General features: G+C 44.2%; 1 protein-coding gene across 1 annotated transcript in view; it reads right to left on the bottom strand.

Annotated features, from left to right (window-relative positions):
* Positions 1-18,253, bottom strand: part of vav3 (vav guanine nucleotide exchange factor 3) — a gene marked incomplete at its 5' end in the record, with an annotated part of 107,115 nt that overhangs the window by 36,680 nt on the left and 52,182 nt on the right. The window contains 3 exons of the mRNA XM_080752422.1: positions 5,122-5,158; positions 9,168-9,325; positions 15,875-16,030. Coding sequence (XP_080608548.1) covers positions 5,122-5,158; positions 9,168-9,325; positions 15,875-16,030 — 351 coding nt within the window. The remainder of the gene's footprint in view (positions 1-5,121; positions 5,159-9,167; positions 9,326-15,874; positions 16,031-18,253) is intronic.

The raw sequence follows: 18,253 nt of genomic DNA, 5'->3' as shown, positions 1-18,253 counted from the left end.
CAGAATATGTGTGTAACGTCCGTCCCGGTCTGATGATTGGATGATTAAAAATGTCCAATGAGGATTGGTCAAGCTTCACATGACAATTCGGCCCTCCAGATAAAATCATTCATTCATTCAGAATTAGAAGAATGTATAGATCACAGAGTTCATAGCTCTAGAACACATAGAATAAAAGTTCACCGCTTCACTTCGAACCGAGGTTTGATTCTAAGCCAATGCAGATTGAAGAATTTCACTGGGAACTGTGGTGAGTATACAACGGGGATCACGGTATGGTAATGGGGGATGAAGACCACGTGATATAGCGCTGGATGTCTGGTAAAATGAATGCGGTTCAGATCATAATATAATAATAGAAATTTCACGGCTAATATCTACAACAAGCCATTCTATTTCGGCTAGCAAAGTGTTAAAATGCATGGTTACACCCCTACTCATTAGTCATTATTATATTCCAGCGTAGTAAAAGTGCCCTCTCCGACATGCTGTTATCCAGCTGTAGGTGATAAGAGATAAAAGATGCGAGGGGGGGGGGGGGGGGGGGGGTGAGCGCTGTTTGTTTCAGTCGGGGTGTTTATTCGCTGCGTGATATCCTCTGTCCCCCCTGGTTACCCCCCCCCAAACTTTCTTCATGCTTTTCAATAAACATTAAATATTGATTCGCTTGACTTGTGACTTTGACATTTCTGTCACAAAGTCAGAACTTGGAGCTAAAACTTGAGAGAATAAAAGTAGTCACGGACGTGATACTGTGGGGGCAGGGACGTGCAGCGAATGTTAGAGAGGCAGGGGCTGACATTTCTCAAGGGTCCTTTTGGTGGAAATATCGAAAATAGCAGACCTCCAAGCTCACAACGCGAGCTTGGAGGTCGGCTATTTTCGGTGCTCGATACCCCACTAAACTAAGCATAATCAAGTCAATACTGGAGATACTGTTGTGACGGCGTGTATTTCTACACAGTGAGGGCAATTAGCCAGTAGCTATGCCCCTCCCCTAAAAGCTTTTGTCCAATGCTAGCTTAGCAACCGGCAGCTTGCCAAGGCTGTTGCCAAGGCAAACCTTGGCAAGCAGGAAGTTATTCTAAGCTAGCATTGGACAAAAGCTTTTTGGGAGGGGCATAGCTACTGGCTAAGAGGCAGCATTCAAGTTCAGGAGAGTTTGGACAAGGCAATTCTCTTGAATGCTGCCTTCAGGTACGGCATGGAAAGAGGGGCATTTGCATTTCTTTCACCAAAGTGAAAACTGCATTCATGGTCTGGAGAGGGCACTTTTTACAGACGGATAAAAGGGCAGGGGCTCAAGCCCCCTTTGATGTCTATGTGTGCACGTGCCTGCTGTGGGGGCGGCACTCTGCTCTGTTGTGTTCTGCGCTGGCAGAGGTGAGCTGGCACTGGGTGCTATAGGACTTGGCAGACCTCGGGATGTGAATTGGCTTCCTGGAACGAGTGTTGCATTTTTTGGCACGGCTACATTTGGTTTAGAAGATTATCAGAGTCACATGCATGACGACTGAACTCACACGCACACAAACACGCATGCACGCGCGTACACACACACACACACACACACACACACAGGCAGCATTCACACAGGCACGTTTTATTGAGATTAAAATTAACGTATTGTCGGAAAATACACAACGTTTGGGCATGTGTGAAGATGCATCCGTATTCTTTTTCGAATCAAAGAAACGAATGCAAATCCACAAAAAAACGGTGGTTTCGATTCGCTACAGCAAACGCTTCACTGTTGGTGTGAATCCATCCGTCTTAAATACAGACAATGAAACATTGTGGTAGGCTATAGAGCCATGTGCGGGTTAAATCCATAGTTATTTATAAAAGGTTAAATCCCCCTCCAGACCATTAGATGTCTGACCATTCTGGCCGCCCCCTCCCCTCATTGATTTCATTTCTGATCACCGCTCTCTCGATCGCACATAGTGTATTATTTGTGAGTAGTTGCTCACAGTTAGATAAAAGGAAAGTGCCACTAGAGTCACTTGTATATATCATATATAGGCTATAGGCCTAATATAATACAAGCCGATGTGTGGGTCTCTCGCCCTTGCTCGCGCGCGCGCGCTCTCTCTCTCGCTCTCTGTGCCAAATCATGTCCAAATGGAGACGCTTGTTACGCGCGGAACGCAGAGGGAGCCAGCGGAGGGCAAGACGAGGGGCAGAGAGAGAGAGAGAGACGTTGACGTCCTCCTCTTCGTAGATATTCATATCTTGCTATTAAAAGTATTTGCTGTCTGGTTTATTGCTGGTAGATTTTGCGAGTCCCTCCGGCCGCCGCTGGTTTTATTTTTTGATCGCCCGTTTACGACCGTCGACCGCAGATAAATAGGCTAAAACGCTGCGCTTGCGGGGGTCCTGTTACATTGTGAGTTGAACTTGAAGAATTAATAAACACAGGGAGATGGAGGAGGGATTATTATGCGATTATGAGAATGTGGCCTACACGTGAGGAGGTTTCCTCCTGACGGAGGCGATTATACTTTATGCCGGTGGAAGACATGCAATAAAAACCTGACATTGCATGTTATTGAAGAGGAGTTTTATATTTTTGTAGGATGTAACATGCAAATCGTCGTTGTCGGGTGGAAACCTTGTATGTCCAAAACCGTTTGTTTTGTATTTATCATTTTTAAAATGATTTAAACTGGTGAAAACAGCCGATCTACAAGCACACAACGCCTCGCACCGCGAGGCGTTGTGTGCTTGTAGATCAGCTGTTTTCACTACTTTTGTGCGATGGTCTTGTATGATGAAGCAGGGCTTTACTTTGCGAAAAAATAAAATAAAATTGAAACTTGGAGATACGAGGTTTCTGCCCGACAGTGACGATAGGCTCTTTGCAAAACTAGCAGAACATAAACGAGTAACGACGCTATACTGAAAAGCATGCATGTTCTGGTGCTGAAGATGGATTTTATACTTTATACTGCCAAGGAACGGTGAGCTTGTAGATCAGCTGTTTATTCAGCACGCGACACAGCCTTTTACAACCATAGCATAAATCTAGGCGTTGAGATCTGCCGGCGCGGGTATAAGATCTGCCAGCGCTAACTAGCCCAGAGAGGATTGACTTCCAAAGGACCACGATATCGTGCAAGCATGGAGAATTTGCGTCTTGGGGGTACGAAAAAACATTCCTTAGCCCACACATGAAGGGCCCGCAGCATGTGTTATGCCAGCGTGCCTTTGAAAAGCAGAGGAGGATGAAAAAAGCAAACCGACAAGTGCGACAACATAAAAACACGACCGGCATGGTCAATTTTACGAGATGCCGGGCAATCAGGCAGCTATTGATTTGGATGTGTCGCCGGTCAATAATGATTTTCTGCATCAGGATGGGGTTGGAGGGGACGGGGGGGGGGGCATGTTTATCAGAGATTAACCCATTTAGAACGGGGTACACATTATTGTGTATCATTATTTTATGCTTTAACTATTGAAAAATAGCAGATATACAAGCTCACAGCACGGCAAGCCAAGTGTCGCGCTGCGAGCTTGCAGATCTGCTATTTTTGAAAAAAGTCTTTATGTATTTTCAAAGCGAACGTTTGTAACTCAGATTTTGCTTCTGTTCTGGGGGGTCCCTGGAACTAAATATTTTGAGATGCGGGTCCGTGGCCAAATAAATATCATTTTGGGGGTCCTTCACATGAAAAGGTTTGAGAACCACTGACATAGTAGTCTCTCAAGAACAGACTAACTGAGCTCCAGTTAAGTGAAAAGGACCTTTTCTTTGACGATGGCTGGCCAGATTGCTGACATAGAAACATAGGGTTTTTCCAAAAATCTTAGAAGGACTCAAAAGACACTTATAGAATCGGGTCAAAATTCAAATTTTCACAATTTTTCTAAAATAGCAGATCTACAAGCTCGCAGCGCGGCACTCGGTGCCGCGCTGCGAGCTTGTATATCTGCTATTTTTCGATAGTTAAAACATAAAATAATGATACCCAATAATGTGTAACCCGTTCTAAATGGGTTAAAGGCATGGCCTCGCGTGTTGATGTGGTTGATGCTGAGTGTTCTCTGGGGGGATAAAGAGGGAGGGGGGAGGAGGGAGGGAGGGAGGGAGGGAGGGAGGGGGGGGGGGGGGGGGAGGGAGGGAGGGAGGGAGGGAGCGAGCGGAACAGGCCAGAGAGAGGCCTTCTAGAGGAGTGGCTGGAGTCTGCATGTTGATGGATGCATGGAATAAAGCAGGGTTCTTGAACGTTTTCAAGCCAAGGACCCCTTAGCTGAGAGAGAGAGAGAGATGAAGCAGGGACCCCCACTACATATTGTATAAATGTGTGATGGATATTTTCATCGATTTCATTGGATAGATTCATAGACTTGTTTGACAGCACTGTCTGCAGTCTATTTTGGATTCATGTTAATGTGTATTTTACTATATTTTAGACTTTTAACCACTTAAATGGTCAATATTTTGTAAACTTGATCTTGACATGTGCTTGGTCTGCTCTTTCTTTTACCTCTACACCAAACCTATTTGCCGAAAATAGCCGATCTACAAGCGTTGAGAGCTTGTAGATCTGCTAAAGTTCTCCTCGGAATAGGGATGCGAGGGTTCATGTTGTTTTATTTTTTATTTTATTTTTTGTTTTGTAATAAATCAACCTTTTGCTTCTATGGAATTTCTGAGACCAGCATTCATGTTTATGGAAGATGCTTCTGGTTCTGGTTCAAGGTATTCCATTGCTAGTTTGACCGTGCACATCAAAATGCGCTTTCATCTTAACACAACTAAAAAGCGGAAATAGACGTTCTACAGGCTTGTAGATCGTCTATATTCGGCGCGCGACGTGCTTCCATAGAACAGTGGTTCTCAACTAGTGGCGTTGTGAGCATGTAGATCGGCTATTTTCATTATAGAACCGTGTTACACAAAATGTAATGCCTCAACTCTTAGCACTCGTCAGGGTGGGGGGGGGGGGGTCTCCAGTTAAAATATGATCATTTTGGGGGCCTGAAAAGGTTGAGAACCACCGCCATAGAAGACTTCTATGGAATCCAAATGAGTGAAATGAAAAATCAGTCGTGGGCGACTGAGAACTTTAATCCATGCAAATGGTGTAAGTGCGCTGTGGCGCGGAGCCTCACCTGTGTCTCGATCCGAGCGGCTCAGCGTTTTGTCCTGCTAAAGAGAGACCAGGATGAGAGCGTGGACAGGAGACGACAGCAGAACACATCACACGGACAGGAGACAACAGCAGAACACATCACACGGACGGACAGTTGCACAGACAGACGCGCATGCACAGACTCAGGGGCGTCACAAGGGGGGGGAAAGTGGGACTGAGTTACCAGGGCCCAAGGTGGAGGGGCCCTGGTAACTTTAGCTATTGAAAAATAGCAGATATACAAGCTCACAGCGCGGCACCGAGTGCCGCGCTGCGAGCTTGTAGATCTGCTATTTTTGAAAAGTCGTGAAAATGTGTGCAAATCTTTGAATATATGTATTTTTTAAGCAAACATTTGTAACTCAAATTTTGCTTCTGGGGGGGTCCCTGGAACTAAATATTTTGAGATGGGGTTCCGTGGCCAAATACATATCATCTTGGGGGTCCTTCACATGAAAAGGTTTGAGCACCACTGACATGGAAACATAGGTTTCTTCTCTTGCACACATTTTCACGATTTAAAAAAAATAGCAGATCTACACGTTCGCAGCGCGGCACATATCTTCTATTTTTCAATAGTTAACATTCATGGGGGGCCCGCCGTGAATCCTTGTACCCAGGGCCCAGAATTTGGTGTGACGCCCCTGCACACACTGCACACACTCACTGAGAAACTACGACGAAGCTCGGACAAATACAGGTACAAAGACATGCACATCTTGCAGAGACAGTCAGTCACAGACATGCTAAAGCCCAAACCACACCAAGGATTCGCCATGCAACCAAACAGTTGCGTGCAACTACTTGCAACTACTCGGAACCATTATCCCCAATTGGTGTGGACTGTCCTTAACCCTGCAAGACCCGAATTAATTTCTACTTGCCAAAGAAAATTGAAAAAAATCAGATGGTGGAGTCCTAATCACAGGAAAATGTAATGTTTAAAAATTAATAATGTTTTTGTAAGGTTTTATAGCCATAAATCATAAAGTATGCTCTAATTTGCATTTTGGGGATATTTTTCACAATAATAACATATGCACATGTTCTAGACATTCTAATGATTGCCAAAAAAAATATTACAGGCATTTTACTGTTTTTGTGAGGAATAGATTCAGTTAAAAAGTGAGATGTTGTTCGTCCAGACGCTGGAATTTCAACTTCTCTGGGAGGTGTGAATGTCAGTCTCTGTGGGGGGTATTTATGTGCAAATATCGTGGCCAATGGTATTGTATTACTAAACAATAGGATTTAATGGTGATGTTAATGTGAAAAAAGAACAGGAAAACTAATTATAACATTTAAAAAAAAAATGATTTAAAAAACGTTGCCAAAAAGCAACGCTGGGCCTTGCAGGGTTAAAACTGTTCTGTTGCAAGGAGTTGCGACTAGTTGCATTGTTGTGGTTTGGGCTGACTTACAGGTGGATATAATCATTATTATTATTATAATAATAGAACTAATAATAATGATGAAAAATATAATTTAAGAAAAAAAGTAAGCTGGCATTTCTGAAGTCAGTTGACAGCCATCACTGACTGAGTACGTCACTGAGCGGATAACTGAATCAACAGCCTGTCACTTGCACTACAGCCTCCACTGGCAAACTATGCCAATTGCAGCATCGAAAAAAAACACTTCAAAGTTGCACAGAACAATATGTCTCGTCATCATCGTCACCCTGGAGTTTGGGGTATAATTGTTCTGAGATTCAGTTCCCACACTATGGCAGAGGCAGTCGATAGAGATGCATTTTCATATAATCTGCAAGACGCTGAAGTTCCTGCCGACCCCAGGCTAAGTAAGGGCTGCTGCAGCGAGTTCTGCTCCATCAGTCGCTTTGGTGTATCGCAGGGTTCCCAAGTTAGTTTTCCCCAAGGGCCAAATTATGTCTAGGGTACCAAGCCGAGGGCCACAACATTGCAGGGGGCAACGGTGGCGTTCCCGCTACTCCAGCGACAGTTCAGATATCGTCGTTGTCGGGTGAAAATCTTGTATGTCCAAAACCGTTCGTTTTGCATTTATCATTTTAAAAATTATTTAAACTAGTGAAAACAGACGATCTACAAGCACACAACGCCTCGCACCGCGAGGCGTTGTGTGCTTGTAGATCGGCTGTTTTCACTACTTTAGTGCGACGGCCTTGTTTGATGAAGCAGATCTTTACTTTGCGAAAGAACGTACACATTTTGAGATATGGGTTTTCCACCCGACAACGATGATATACTAGTGTTGTTGCTGCTCTTATACCACCATTATTACTGGGGTTGGTGGGGGCCAGACAGTAGCCTCCCGCGGGCCGCAAATGGCCCGCGGGCCGCCTATTTGGGAACCCTGGTGTATCGTCTCTGTCAAGCGGAAACCTCACATGTCCGAAACATATAACATACAACCCTGCCATAGCGTCGCACAGCGTTTTGAGCTTGCGGATCTGCCACTTGTGATGCTTTTGTGTGACCAGGGACATGCTGGGCCCCTGATTCAGCCCGGGAAAAAGAGTTGGAGAGGCCCTCATTGCGCGCTATAGAGAGAGATCTCTCTCTATAGCACTGCTGCTGCTACTCAAAGATTTGCCATTTCAGATCATGACAAGTGACAAGCCAGTGGGCCAATTACATGAGTTATATTTCGTCGTTGTCGGGTGGAAACCATGTATGTCCAAAACCGTTTGTTTTGTATTTATCATTTAAAAAATGATGTAAACTAGTGAAAACAGCCGATCTACAAGCACACAACGCCTCGCGGTGCGAGGCGTTGTGTGCTTGTAGATCTGCTGTTTTGTGCGACTGCCTTGTATGATGAAGCGGAAAAAATTTACACATTTGAAACTTGGAGATACGAGGTTTCTGCCCGACAGTGACGATTTACTTTGTTGGCCGCCCAGCCCCCAAAACGGAACGAAGGCCGACATTTTATTTTTTATTTTTTCCTAATGGCCGGCCTGGACCGGCCGGGAATGAACCGGCCGTTCGGGAGTTGTCCCGCTTTTCCCAATGGCCAGCACGTCCCTGTGTGTGATCAAGTAGGCAGCAACGATATTAGGCTATAATATATATATATATATATATATATATATATATATATATATATATATGTATAATATGGGAGCCCGGGAGGGGAGAACTCATAAAAGTCAAACACCTGCACACATAAACACAAACATAACACACAAACACACACAAAAACGCACGCACGCACTAGGGCATTCACGAATAGTGATTTTTAGTATTCGAATTATTCGACCTCAAAGTATTCGAATAGTCGAATATTCAACAGGACAGGCCAAACTGTCAAATATTAACTCATTGCATGCCAGATTATTTCAATGTCTTTCCCCGCCAGGCCCGATAATCCCGGGGAAAAAAAATGTGGACCCCAAAAAATGTAGCAGGCATGATAGCAATCGCGAAATTGCATGTTTAACCCCCATAGCAACACCATCTTTCAAACATGGCAGCCATCTTTGTTTACATTTTAGGAAAACATAATGGCTGCTATCTCATGAATGCCTGAACGGATTTCCATTCGGATTTTTTTGTTTGAAAGCTGTGAGCAATGTGGACACACATGGTGCATTATCTAGGCATGGGTGTGCATGATCCGTGCACTATGAATTACATGGAAGTCTATGGAGACAGGGGCATGGGAGAGTACGAAGTCACATTAAATGTAATACCTACAATTCTAAGTGCTTGTCAGGGTGGGGGTCCCCAGTTCAAATATGTTTATTTTGGGGGTCACGGCCTAAAAAGGTTTGAGAACCCCTGGTGAGCATTAACAAATTCATCCACCAGGGGCATTGACAACTCATTCTTATCTAGCCAAGCTTTATAAACTATATATTTTTTTAAGACAAAACAATAATAAAAAATAATAAAAAAACGAATATTCGACTTTGGTGAACAATGTCGAATAGTGACTTTGATATTCGAACATTCGAATACTTTAGTGAATGCCCTAACACCTGCGCACATAAAACACAAACATAACACACAAACACGCACGCGGAGAGAGAGAGGAGCTCACCTGGGTTTTGCCGGAGCCGGGATCTGAAAGGAGTTTGAGAAGAGGGGGAAGCGTGGCGGTGAGTGACGGCTTGGTGGACTCACATTCAAACCCCATGCACATCACGCTGCTCCTCTGAGCAGCGCGAGAGCTACAGTCCCTCATTAGCGCTAGAGCAGCTGCAGCACAACAACACATACACACACACAGCGATCCAACACTGTGTGCCTTTGTCTAGCTGGGGGGCAGTATATCACCTATTATCACTGAATACAGAGGAATATGCCCCGAAAATCTCTCCAAAAGTATATATCCAATAATGTGGGTATATGCCCAGTATACCTGTAAAAAAGCAGTCATATAATCTAACCAGTATATGTCAGATAATCTCTCTTTTCACCCAGTGTACACAACACTAACTCTGACACTATGCAGGCACCGCTGACTGAACTAGCTTTGTTTTTGGCTGCAGGGCTGCCTTCTTCACCTGACAGGGAGGGGTGTGGGCGGGTGGCGGGTGGGGGCAGAGGCAGGGCCAACCTGTGCGTATTGCTCCACCGGTTTCCGCTCATTGGCTCCCTGGAGGACAGGCAACCACCACACCCCACCCCCGCCACCACCCCTCACACACACACACACACACACACACACACACACACACACACACACACACACACACACACACACACACACACACACACACACACATACACACAGGGGCGTCACAAGGGGTAGGAAAGTGGGACTGAGCTACTAGGGCCCAAGGTGTTGGAGGGGCCTTAACTATTTTATGCTTTAACTATTGGAAAATAGCAGATCTACAAGCTCACAGCGCGGCACCGAGTGCCGCGCTGCAAGCTTGTAGATCTGCTATTTTTGAAAAGTTGTGAAAATGTGTGAAAAAATCTTTGAATATATGTATTTTTTAAGCGAACATTTGTAACTCAAATTTTGCTTCTGGGGGGGTCCCTGGAACTAAATATTTTGAGATGGGGGTCCGTGGCCAAATACATACCATTTTGGGGGTCCTGCACATGAAAAGGTTTGAGCTCCACTGACATCGAAACATATATAGGTTTTTTTTTTTTTAAACCTTAGAAGGATTTGAAATATTCAAAGATTGTCATGATTTTTCAAAAATAGCAGATCTACAAGCTCGCAGCGCGGCACTCGGTGCCGCGCTGTGAGCTTGTATATCTGCTATTTTTCAATAGTTAAAGCACAGGGGCCCCACAGTGAATCCTTGTACCCAGGGCCCAGAATTTGATGTGACACCCATGCACACACACACCTCTTTGTCTCCCAGCGAGGCCTGTTCGCCGAGTTAAACTTTGACCTGTTACACAAAGGTACACGGCTGAGAGCTGATAACACCAGAGCCAGGGAGACAGGTGGACTTGAGGCAAACAATGGCATATCTCTGCGTCGCAAGCGCACACACACACGCACACACACACACACACACACACACACACACACACACACACACACACACACACACACACACACACACACACACACACACACACACACACACACACACACACACACACACACACAGGGGTGTCACACCAAATTCTGGGCCCTGGGTACAAGGATTCACTGTGGGGCCCCTGTGCTTTAACTATTGAAAAATAGCAGATATACAAGCTCACAGCGCGGCACCGAGTGCTGCGCTGCGAGCTTGTAGATCTGCTATTTTTGAAAAATCATGAAAATCTTTGAATATTTCAAATCCTTCTGAGGTTTTTTGAAAAACCTATGTTTCGATGTCAGTGGAGCTCAAACCTTTTCATGTGAAGGACCCCCAAAATGGTATGTATTTGGCCATGGACCCCGATCTCAAAATATTTCGTTCCAGGGACCCCCCAGAAGCAAAATTTGAGTTAGAAATGTTCGCTTAAAAAATACATATATTCAAAGATTTTCACACATTTTCACGACTTTTCAAAAATAGCAGATCTACAAGCTCGCAGCGTGGCACTCGGTGCCGCGCTGTGAGCTTGTATATCTGCTATTTTTCAATAGATAAAGTTATTAGGGCCCCTCCACCACCTTGGGCCCCAGTAACTCAGTCCCACTTTCCTACCCCTTGTGACGCCCCTGCACACACACACACACACATACACACTCAAGCACGCGAGCACGCATACATGCACACGCGCACGGCAAACTGTGTTTGTTACGTTAGTTCAGGTTGTTTTTTTACGTGTCCCCGCCTCACTCCATGCCTGCCTGCCTTGTGATGTTGCAACACAAAGTGTTTATTCCAAACAGCCGTCGTCCTCCCTGCAAAGGCTGTGGTGTTCTCACTACAGTGAGCAGTCCTCTAGTGCAAGGGTCTTTAACAGGGGGTCCGGGACCCCTAGGGGGACCTCAGAGTTACTACAGGGGGTCCTCCAAATCTTTGAGTGATATATATATATATTTCTTTTATATTAACCACTTGAACCCTAGTGTCCATATTCTGAGACATTTAGCCAAAATGGCTAAGAGCTTTGGTGTATTGGCTTGGGGGGAAAAGCAGACTAAGTACAGAGTGAAAGGTCAAGTTTACTAAGTATTTACGGTTCAAGTGGTTAAATATCTGAAAACACAAATTGACATGAATCCAACATACACTGATAATTGGGCTGTCAAACAATGAAACTATATGGAATCTATGAAAAGGTTGTGGGGGGTCCCTGATTCATCTATTTCTCAACTGAAAACGTTGAAGGGGGTTCCAGGGGTCCCAAGCAAAATGTCTTAATACAGGGGTCTTCAACATTTTCAGGCCAAGGACCCCTTAACTCAGAGAGAGATGAAGCAGATTAAAAATGTTCATGGATTATTTCTATACAGTTTAGACTTGACAGCACTATCACCTGTGTAGGTTGGATTAATGTGTATTTTCATATATTTAACCACTTGAACTGTCAATACCTACTAGTCTGCTGACTCTGCTCTTCCTCTCCCTCTAAGCCAAACCTCTTTGCCAAAAAAATAGCTGATCTACAAGCTGCGAGGCGTTGTGAGTTTTGGAGGACCCCCTGCAGTAACTCTGAGGACCCCCTAGGAGTCCTGGACCCCCTGTTGAAGACCTCTGTCTTAACAGTCATTTTAACAACTTTCCATCCATATTGCATACTGTACGTTGGCTATTCCAAAATAGCAGGTGTAACACAAATCTTCTCTTCTGGGGATCTCTAGCACAAAACATGTACAGATGGGGGTCCGCGACAAAAATACATATCAATTTGGGGGTCCATGACATGGAAAGGTTTGAGAACAACTTGTTCTAAATGGCAAATAGTGGGAGAAATATGTAACAAAAAAAGTATGTGTTCACTTCCGGCAGAAAGCGTGAAAATCTGCACCTAGGGGTATTTTTGTGCGCCGAATTCAAAAATTGACGGTCCCAAGCACTTTTCCCATGGGATCTGGTGGCTCTCATTCACTTACCATACTAGGGAAAAAAGACCCCCCAAAAAATCTTCTTCAAGTAGCATGTGAGGGGTCAAACTAGGTGTTTTTCGGGATTCTGAATCCATTGCAAGCATTTGTTTTGCACGAAAAACATTCCTTTCAGAGAAATGGACACCACAAAACTGTGAAAAGATGACTCGTCACTAAACCATAGTTTTGTGGGGTCCATTTCTTGCCCAAGGAATGTTTTTTGTGCAAAACAAATGCTTGGAATGGATTCAGAATCATGAAAACCCCCTAGATAGACCCCTCACATGCTACTTAAAGAAGATTTTTGGGGGGTCTTTTTTCCCTGTATGGTAAGTGAATGAGAGAAAAGTGAATTTGAGAAAAGTGCTTGTCAATTTTTGAATTCAGCGCACAAAAATACCCCTAGCTAATTTTCACGCTTTCTGCCGGAAGTGAACACCTTTTTCACATATTTCTCCCACTAAAACGGGAGAGGAAAAAAATGGACCTGGCGTCGACATGGTTGCTAGTAACGAATAGCGATACGTCTCTGCTGTCTGGACACAGGAGAGATAAGGGAGGCGCATACCATGTATATAGGCTCTAATGCTCTAATGACAGTGAGTCGCGGGTTCGATTCCTGAGCCCGACAACCTTTGCTGCGTGTTACTCTGTGTCTCTCTCTCTCCCACTTTCCCGTCTATCTAAATAAAGGCAGAAAAGCCCAAGAAATAGAGACGGGGGAGATGCGATACTGGTGGGAGTGAAGAGGGGGGGGGGATTTGAACTGACAATTCACTAAAATGTTAGGGAGGGACTAGTGGAGAAGAGATCCAGTAGAACAAGACAAGTCATATTATGTTTGGTTGCACTCGGGTGTTGCACTCTGAAAATAGCAGATCTACAAGCTTGCAACCAAGTGTAAAATCAGTCATTGCAATGCCATCAAGGCACGCAAAAACACTTTTTTTTGTCGACAGAATCTACTGCACATTTAGTCGACTAAGATCTTATAATATTTAGCTGACTAAAACTACTGTGTCCTTAAACTAAAACTTTTAAAGATGACTGAAGCATGGCTAGATGACGTTTTATTTAAAAGACTGACTAAACTAAATCTAAATTTGTAAACACTGGTGTGGCCTCCACAACCCACAGAGGGACGAGACGGACATCATGTCCTACTGGAGCTGGCGGCTTGCCACGAGAAAGTGGGCGCGCGGCCACAATCCTGCACACGCTCGCACAATCCTGCACACGCTCGCACGCAGTAAGCATGTAGACATTGTAAAACTCATGTGCTCAGTTATAAAAACAACACACAGACACACTCAGACACAAAGCAAAAAAAACATGTCTTATGCACGCACACAAACCGCGCGCGGGCACACACACACACGCATGCACACATGCACGCGCACACACACATAGTAAAAGTTGTTCACTCATAAAAACATTCTGTTCTGGTACATAGTATTGCTACTGTACAGTATGTAGACTAGAGCAATACACTGTACCACTCCTCTCTCTCACACACACACACACACACACACACACACACACACACACACACACACACACACACACACACACACACACACACACACACTACCGTATCTCTCTCCTTTATCTCTCCATCTCTCTCTCTCTCTCTCTCTCTCTCTCTCTCTCTCTCAATCTCAGTCTGTTTCTCTCTCTCTCTGTTTCTCTCTCTCTCTCTCTCTCTCTCACACACACACACACACACACACACACACACACACACACACACACACACACACACACACACACACACACACACACACACACACACACACACACACACACACACACACACACACAGGACATGCTCAGCAGGTTTTTAAGGGCCCACAAGGAGTTCAGTGTGTGTAGATTGAAGCCACACAAGCCGCCATAAATACTCAAAACTACACATATACAGAGCCTCACGTTATCTATGCAATATCTCCAATGGCAAATGTAAATATTTTAATGTCTATATGTTTTACTTTTTATAATTTTTATCCCACAATTTTGTAACCCATTTTTTCACCCAGTGCCAATTGCCTATGTAAACCTGGGCTCTGCTCTCCCTCTGCCAACCTGGGGAGGCAACGGACTGACCTCATGCTTCCTTCTATGCATGAGGAGTCCAAGTTGCTTCTTTTCACCTGACAGTGGAGATTTCCCTGGTTTGGACGTAGCGCGTGGAAGGAACACGTTATTCCAACCAGTTCCTTTCCCCTCCATCAGGCGCCCCGGCTGGCCAGGGGGAGGCATTATTGAGACCAGGATTACGTGCATGTTTTTGTGAGGGTATCAACCCTAGGAGACACGGGGAGAACATGCAAACTCCACACAGAAAGGCCCTATCGCCAACCCCACCTAGGGTGTGGGCGCTGATGACGCGGAGGAGGAACACGCCGCCAGTGCCCACAGCGTCCCCCGGCGGGAATCAAACCCAGGACCTTCTAGCTATGAGGCGAAGCGCTAACCACTGCGCCACCGTGCCTCCTAATGTCTATATGTTTACATAAATATTCATTGCATTTGTCAGTAGGGCACCGTGCAATTCAAGTTATTTTCATTTTGCCCCTTATAGCCTTAATTGTCTTTGGCATGGCGTAGTTTCGCGCATTTCCTTTGGATTCCCCGGGCGTGCATCAACAATTTACCTCATTAGAGTGCACTTAGTGTCACATTATAGACTGAAATATCTGCAACATCTCCCACACAGACTATGGTATGAATATATACTGTACAGTAGGATATATGGAATGAGAACTGACCTTTTGAACACATGCACCACAAGCACGGTGCTCTTATGCACCTGCTGGTACATAATGTACACATATGCATGTGTATATCGTGACTGTCCGGTGAAAACCTTGTATGTCCAAAACCGTTCGTTTTGCATTTATCAATTTAAAAATGATTCAAACTAGTGAAAACAGCCGATCTGCAAGCACACAACGCCTCGCACCGCGAGGGCTTTACTTTGCGAAAGAACATACAAATTTGAAACTTGGAGATTCGAGGTTTCCACCAGACAACGACGATATGTGTGTGTGTGTGTGTGTGTGTGTGTGTGTGTGTGTGCGTGCGTGCGTGTGTGCGTGTGTGCGTGCGTGCGTGCGTGCGTTTGTGTGTGCGTGCCTGTGTACGTGCGTGCGTGTGCGTGTCTGCGTGTGAGAGTGCTTGTACGCTTGTAATCCATGCATACGCGTTTGTGTGTTTCATTCCTGTGTTTGCGTGTGTGTGTGTGCATGTGTGTGTGTACTGTATGTACAGTATGTGTAGGTGTGTGTCACCTGTTTTTCCACAGCTGCCAAATCGCCCCAGGCATTCTTTATGAGCTCCCAGACCACACTTGGCACACAGATAGCCCTGATTAAAGATGCCTCTGAACAAGAGAAGAGAAAAACAACACAGACAGACAAGACGATAAAAATTATGAGAGTATATGTCTGTCAAATTCCCCGTCACGACATACAGACAGACACACGTACACAATAGTAAGCAGTGCTTATTTACTTTTTACACACCCATCTCAAAGGCCCTTATATTATCATAAAGTGATGTAAGTCAGAGGGACCGTTTGGCTCTTTGTCTGGCTACAGTTAACCGTTGGCCTTCTCCCTATAGGAATGGGATGCATGTGCGTGCGTGTGTGTTTTCGTATGTCCCTCGTTTCATTTAGGTCGGTGCAGTTCAAACGATTAATGAAATATAGACGATTAGACGTTTCAAATTCTAAACTAAACTAAACTAAAAGACTAAACTAAATAAATTATGCACATCAGTGATGCTGGCTTCAGTGACACGTTCCACCTGTCATTAATAAGCCTAAATCAGACACAAATCACACACAAATGTGAGTCTCGAACAGAGATTTTTATTTATAAAATATAAACCAGTAAGACTCCCTAAATCGGGAGATAAGCGACCGTCAGGTCGCATACACAAACTTTCAGGAGGGAATGTGGGAAATGGGACAGATCCATGTTTATGACATGACTTTAGAGATACTGTGTAGCGCTTCACGTGATTTTAGGTGAAAATCTGTAGGAGCAGTGTCCAAAAATGTGACCTGAAGGTGGCACTAAAAGAGGGGCATGTGAGAAATGAGGGGTGGGGGTTGTGAGTTGCCATCCAATGAGTGTGTGTGCAAAGCTTGGCATGGATAGGGGCAACGGAGCCGGAGATAAGAGTCAATTAGAATTAATTGAATGAATACATGCAAACCATGTTGAATAAAGAGCACAAATCAACCATGATCAATTTTAATAAACACAGATTTGTCCTTTTGAAAGTACTGAAAACTGGAAATACTCCAGTAAAGTAAAAGTACCGTACCTCAAACTTGTACTTAAGTACAGTTACTTGAGAAAATGTACTTAGTTACTTTACACCACTGACTGCACCTGGGCTGGGTCAAACTAATTAGACTCTGAGCTGTCCGACACCCCCACACACACACTCAGGGTACACCAGCCATCCTCATCCTACTCTCATATGCCCCTCAGGCCAGTGTTGATTTCGTTGACTAAAACTATGACGAAAAATGTTTGTCGACTGCGTTTTTTCACTGACGAAAACTAAATAAAAACTAAATCAAAATTAAGCTGTGATGACTAAAACTAAGACTAAATATATTGACAATTTCGTCAACAAAATAAAAACTAGACTAAAACGTTAGGGAGGGACTAGTGGAGAAGAGAGCCATTTTATGTTTGGTTGCTCTCAGGTGTTGCGTGCTGAAAATAGCCGATCTACAAGCTCACAACGCGTCGCAGCGTTGGATGGCAAGTGTAAAATCTGTCATTACGATGCCATCAAGGCCTGCCAAAATACATTTTAGTCGACTAAATCAACTGTAGATTTAGTCACCTAAAATCTTATGATATTTAGTCAACTAAAATTAGACTAAAACTAATACTTTTCAGGTGACTAAATTATGACTAAAACTAAATTACATTTTATTCAAAAGACTATGACTAAAACTAAATCAAAATTTGCTGTCAAAAACAACACTGCCTCAGTCACGTCCTTTCACAATTAGTTACTCCGCAAGAACAGCAGTCATTCTGACACTGTTGGTTTTCTCAACTAACAGCGTTGCACGCCTCCTCCTGTTTCACTAAATGACTGTCGGCAGTTCTCTGACTGAATATAACACATTGATAATTAGCTCTACACGCGCTTCATTCAGTTCTCTGACTGAATATAACACATTGATAATTAGCTCTACACGCGCTTCATTCTAATGTGCACTGCTTTGATGTGCCGAGGCGCCAGTGTTGTTTTTGACAGCACATTTTGATTTAGTTTTAGTCATAGTCTTTTGAATAAAATGTCATTTAGTTTTAGTCATAATTTAGTCACCTGAAAAGTTTTAGTGGTAGTCTAATTTTAGTCGACTAAATATCATAAGATTTTACGCGACTAAATCTACAGTTGATTTAGTTGACTAAAATGTATTTTGGCAGGCCTTGATGGCATCGTAAAGACTGATTTTACACTTGGTTGTGTGCTGAAAATAGCAGATCTACAAGCTCACAACGCGCCGCGCTGCAACGCGTTGTGAGCTTGTAGATCGGCTATTTTCAGCACGCAACACCTGAGAGCAACCAAACATAAAATGACTCTCTTCTCCACTAGTCCCTCCCTAACGTTTTAGTCTAGTTTTT

The sequence above is a fragment of the Nannobrachium achirus genome (genome assembly GCF_963921795.1).
Source record: "Nannobrachium achirus genome assembly, chromosome: 21".
NCBI lineage: Eukaryota > Metazoa > Chordata > Actinopteri > Myctophiformes > Myctophidae > Nannobrachium > Nannobrachium achirus.
The sequence above is the reverse complement of the archived record's forward strand: the minus strand, read 5'-3'. Positions and strand labels throughout refer to the sequence as shown.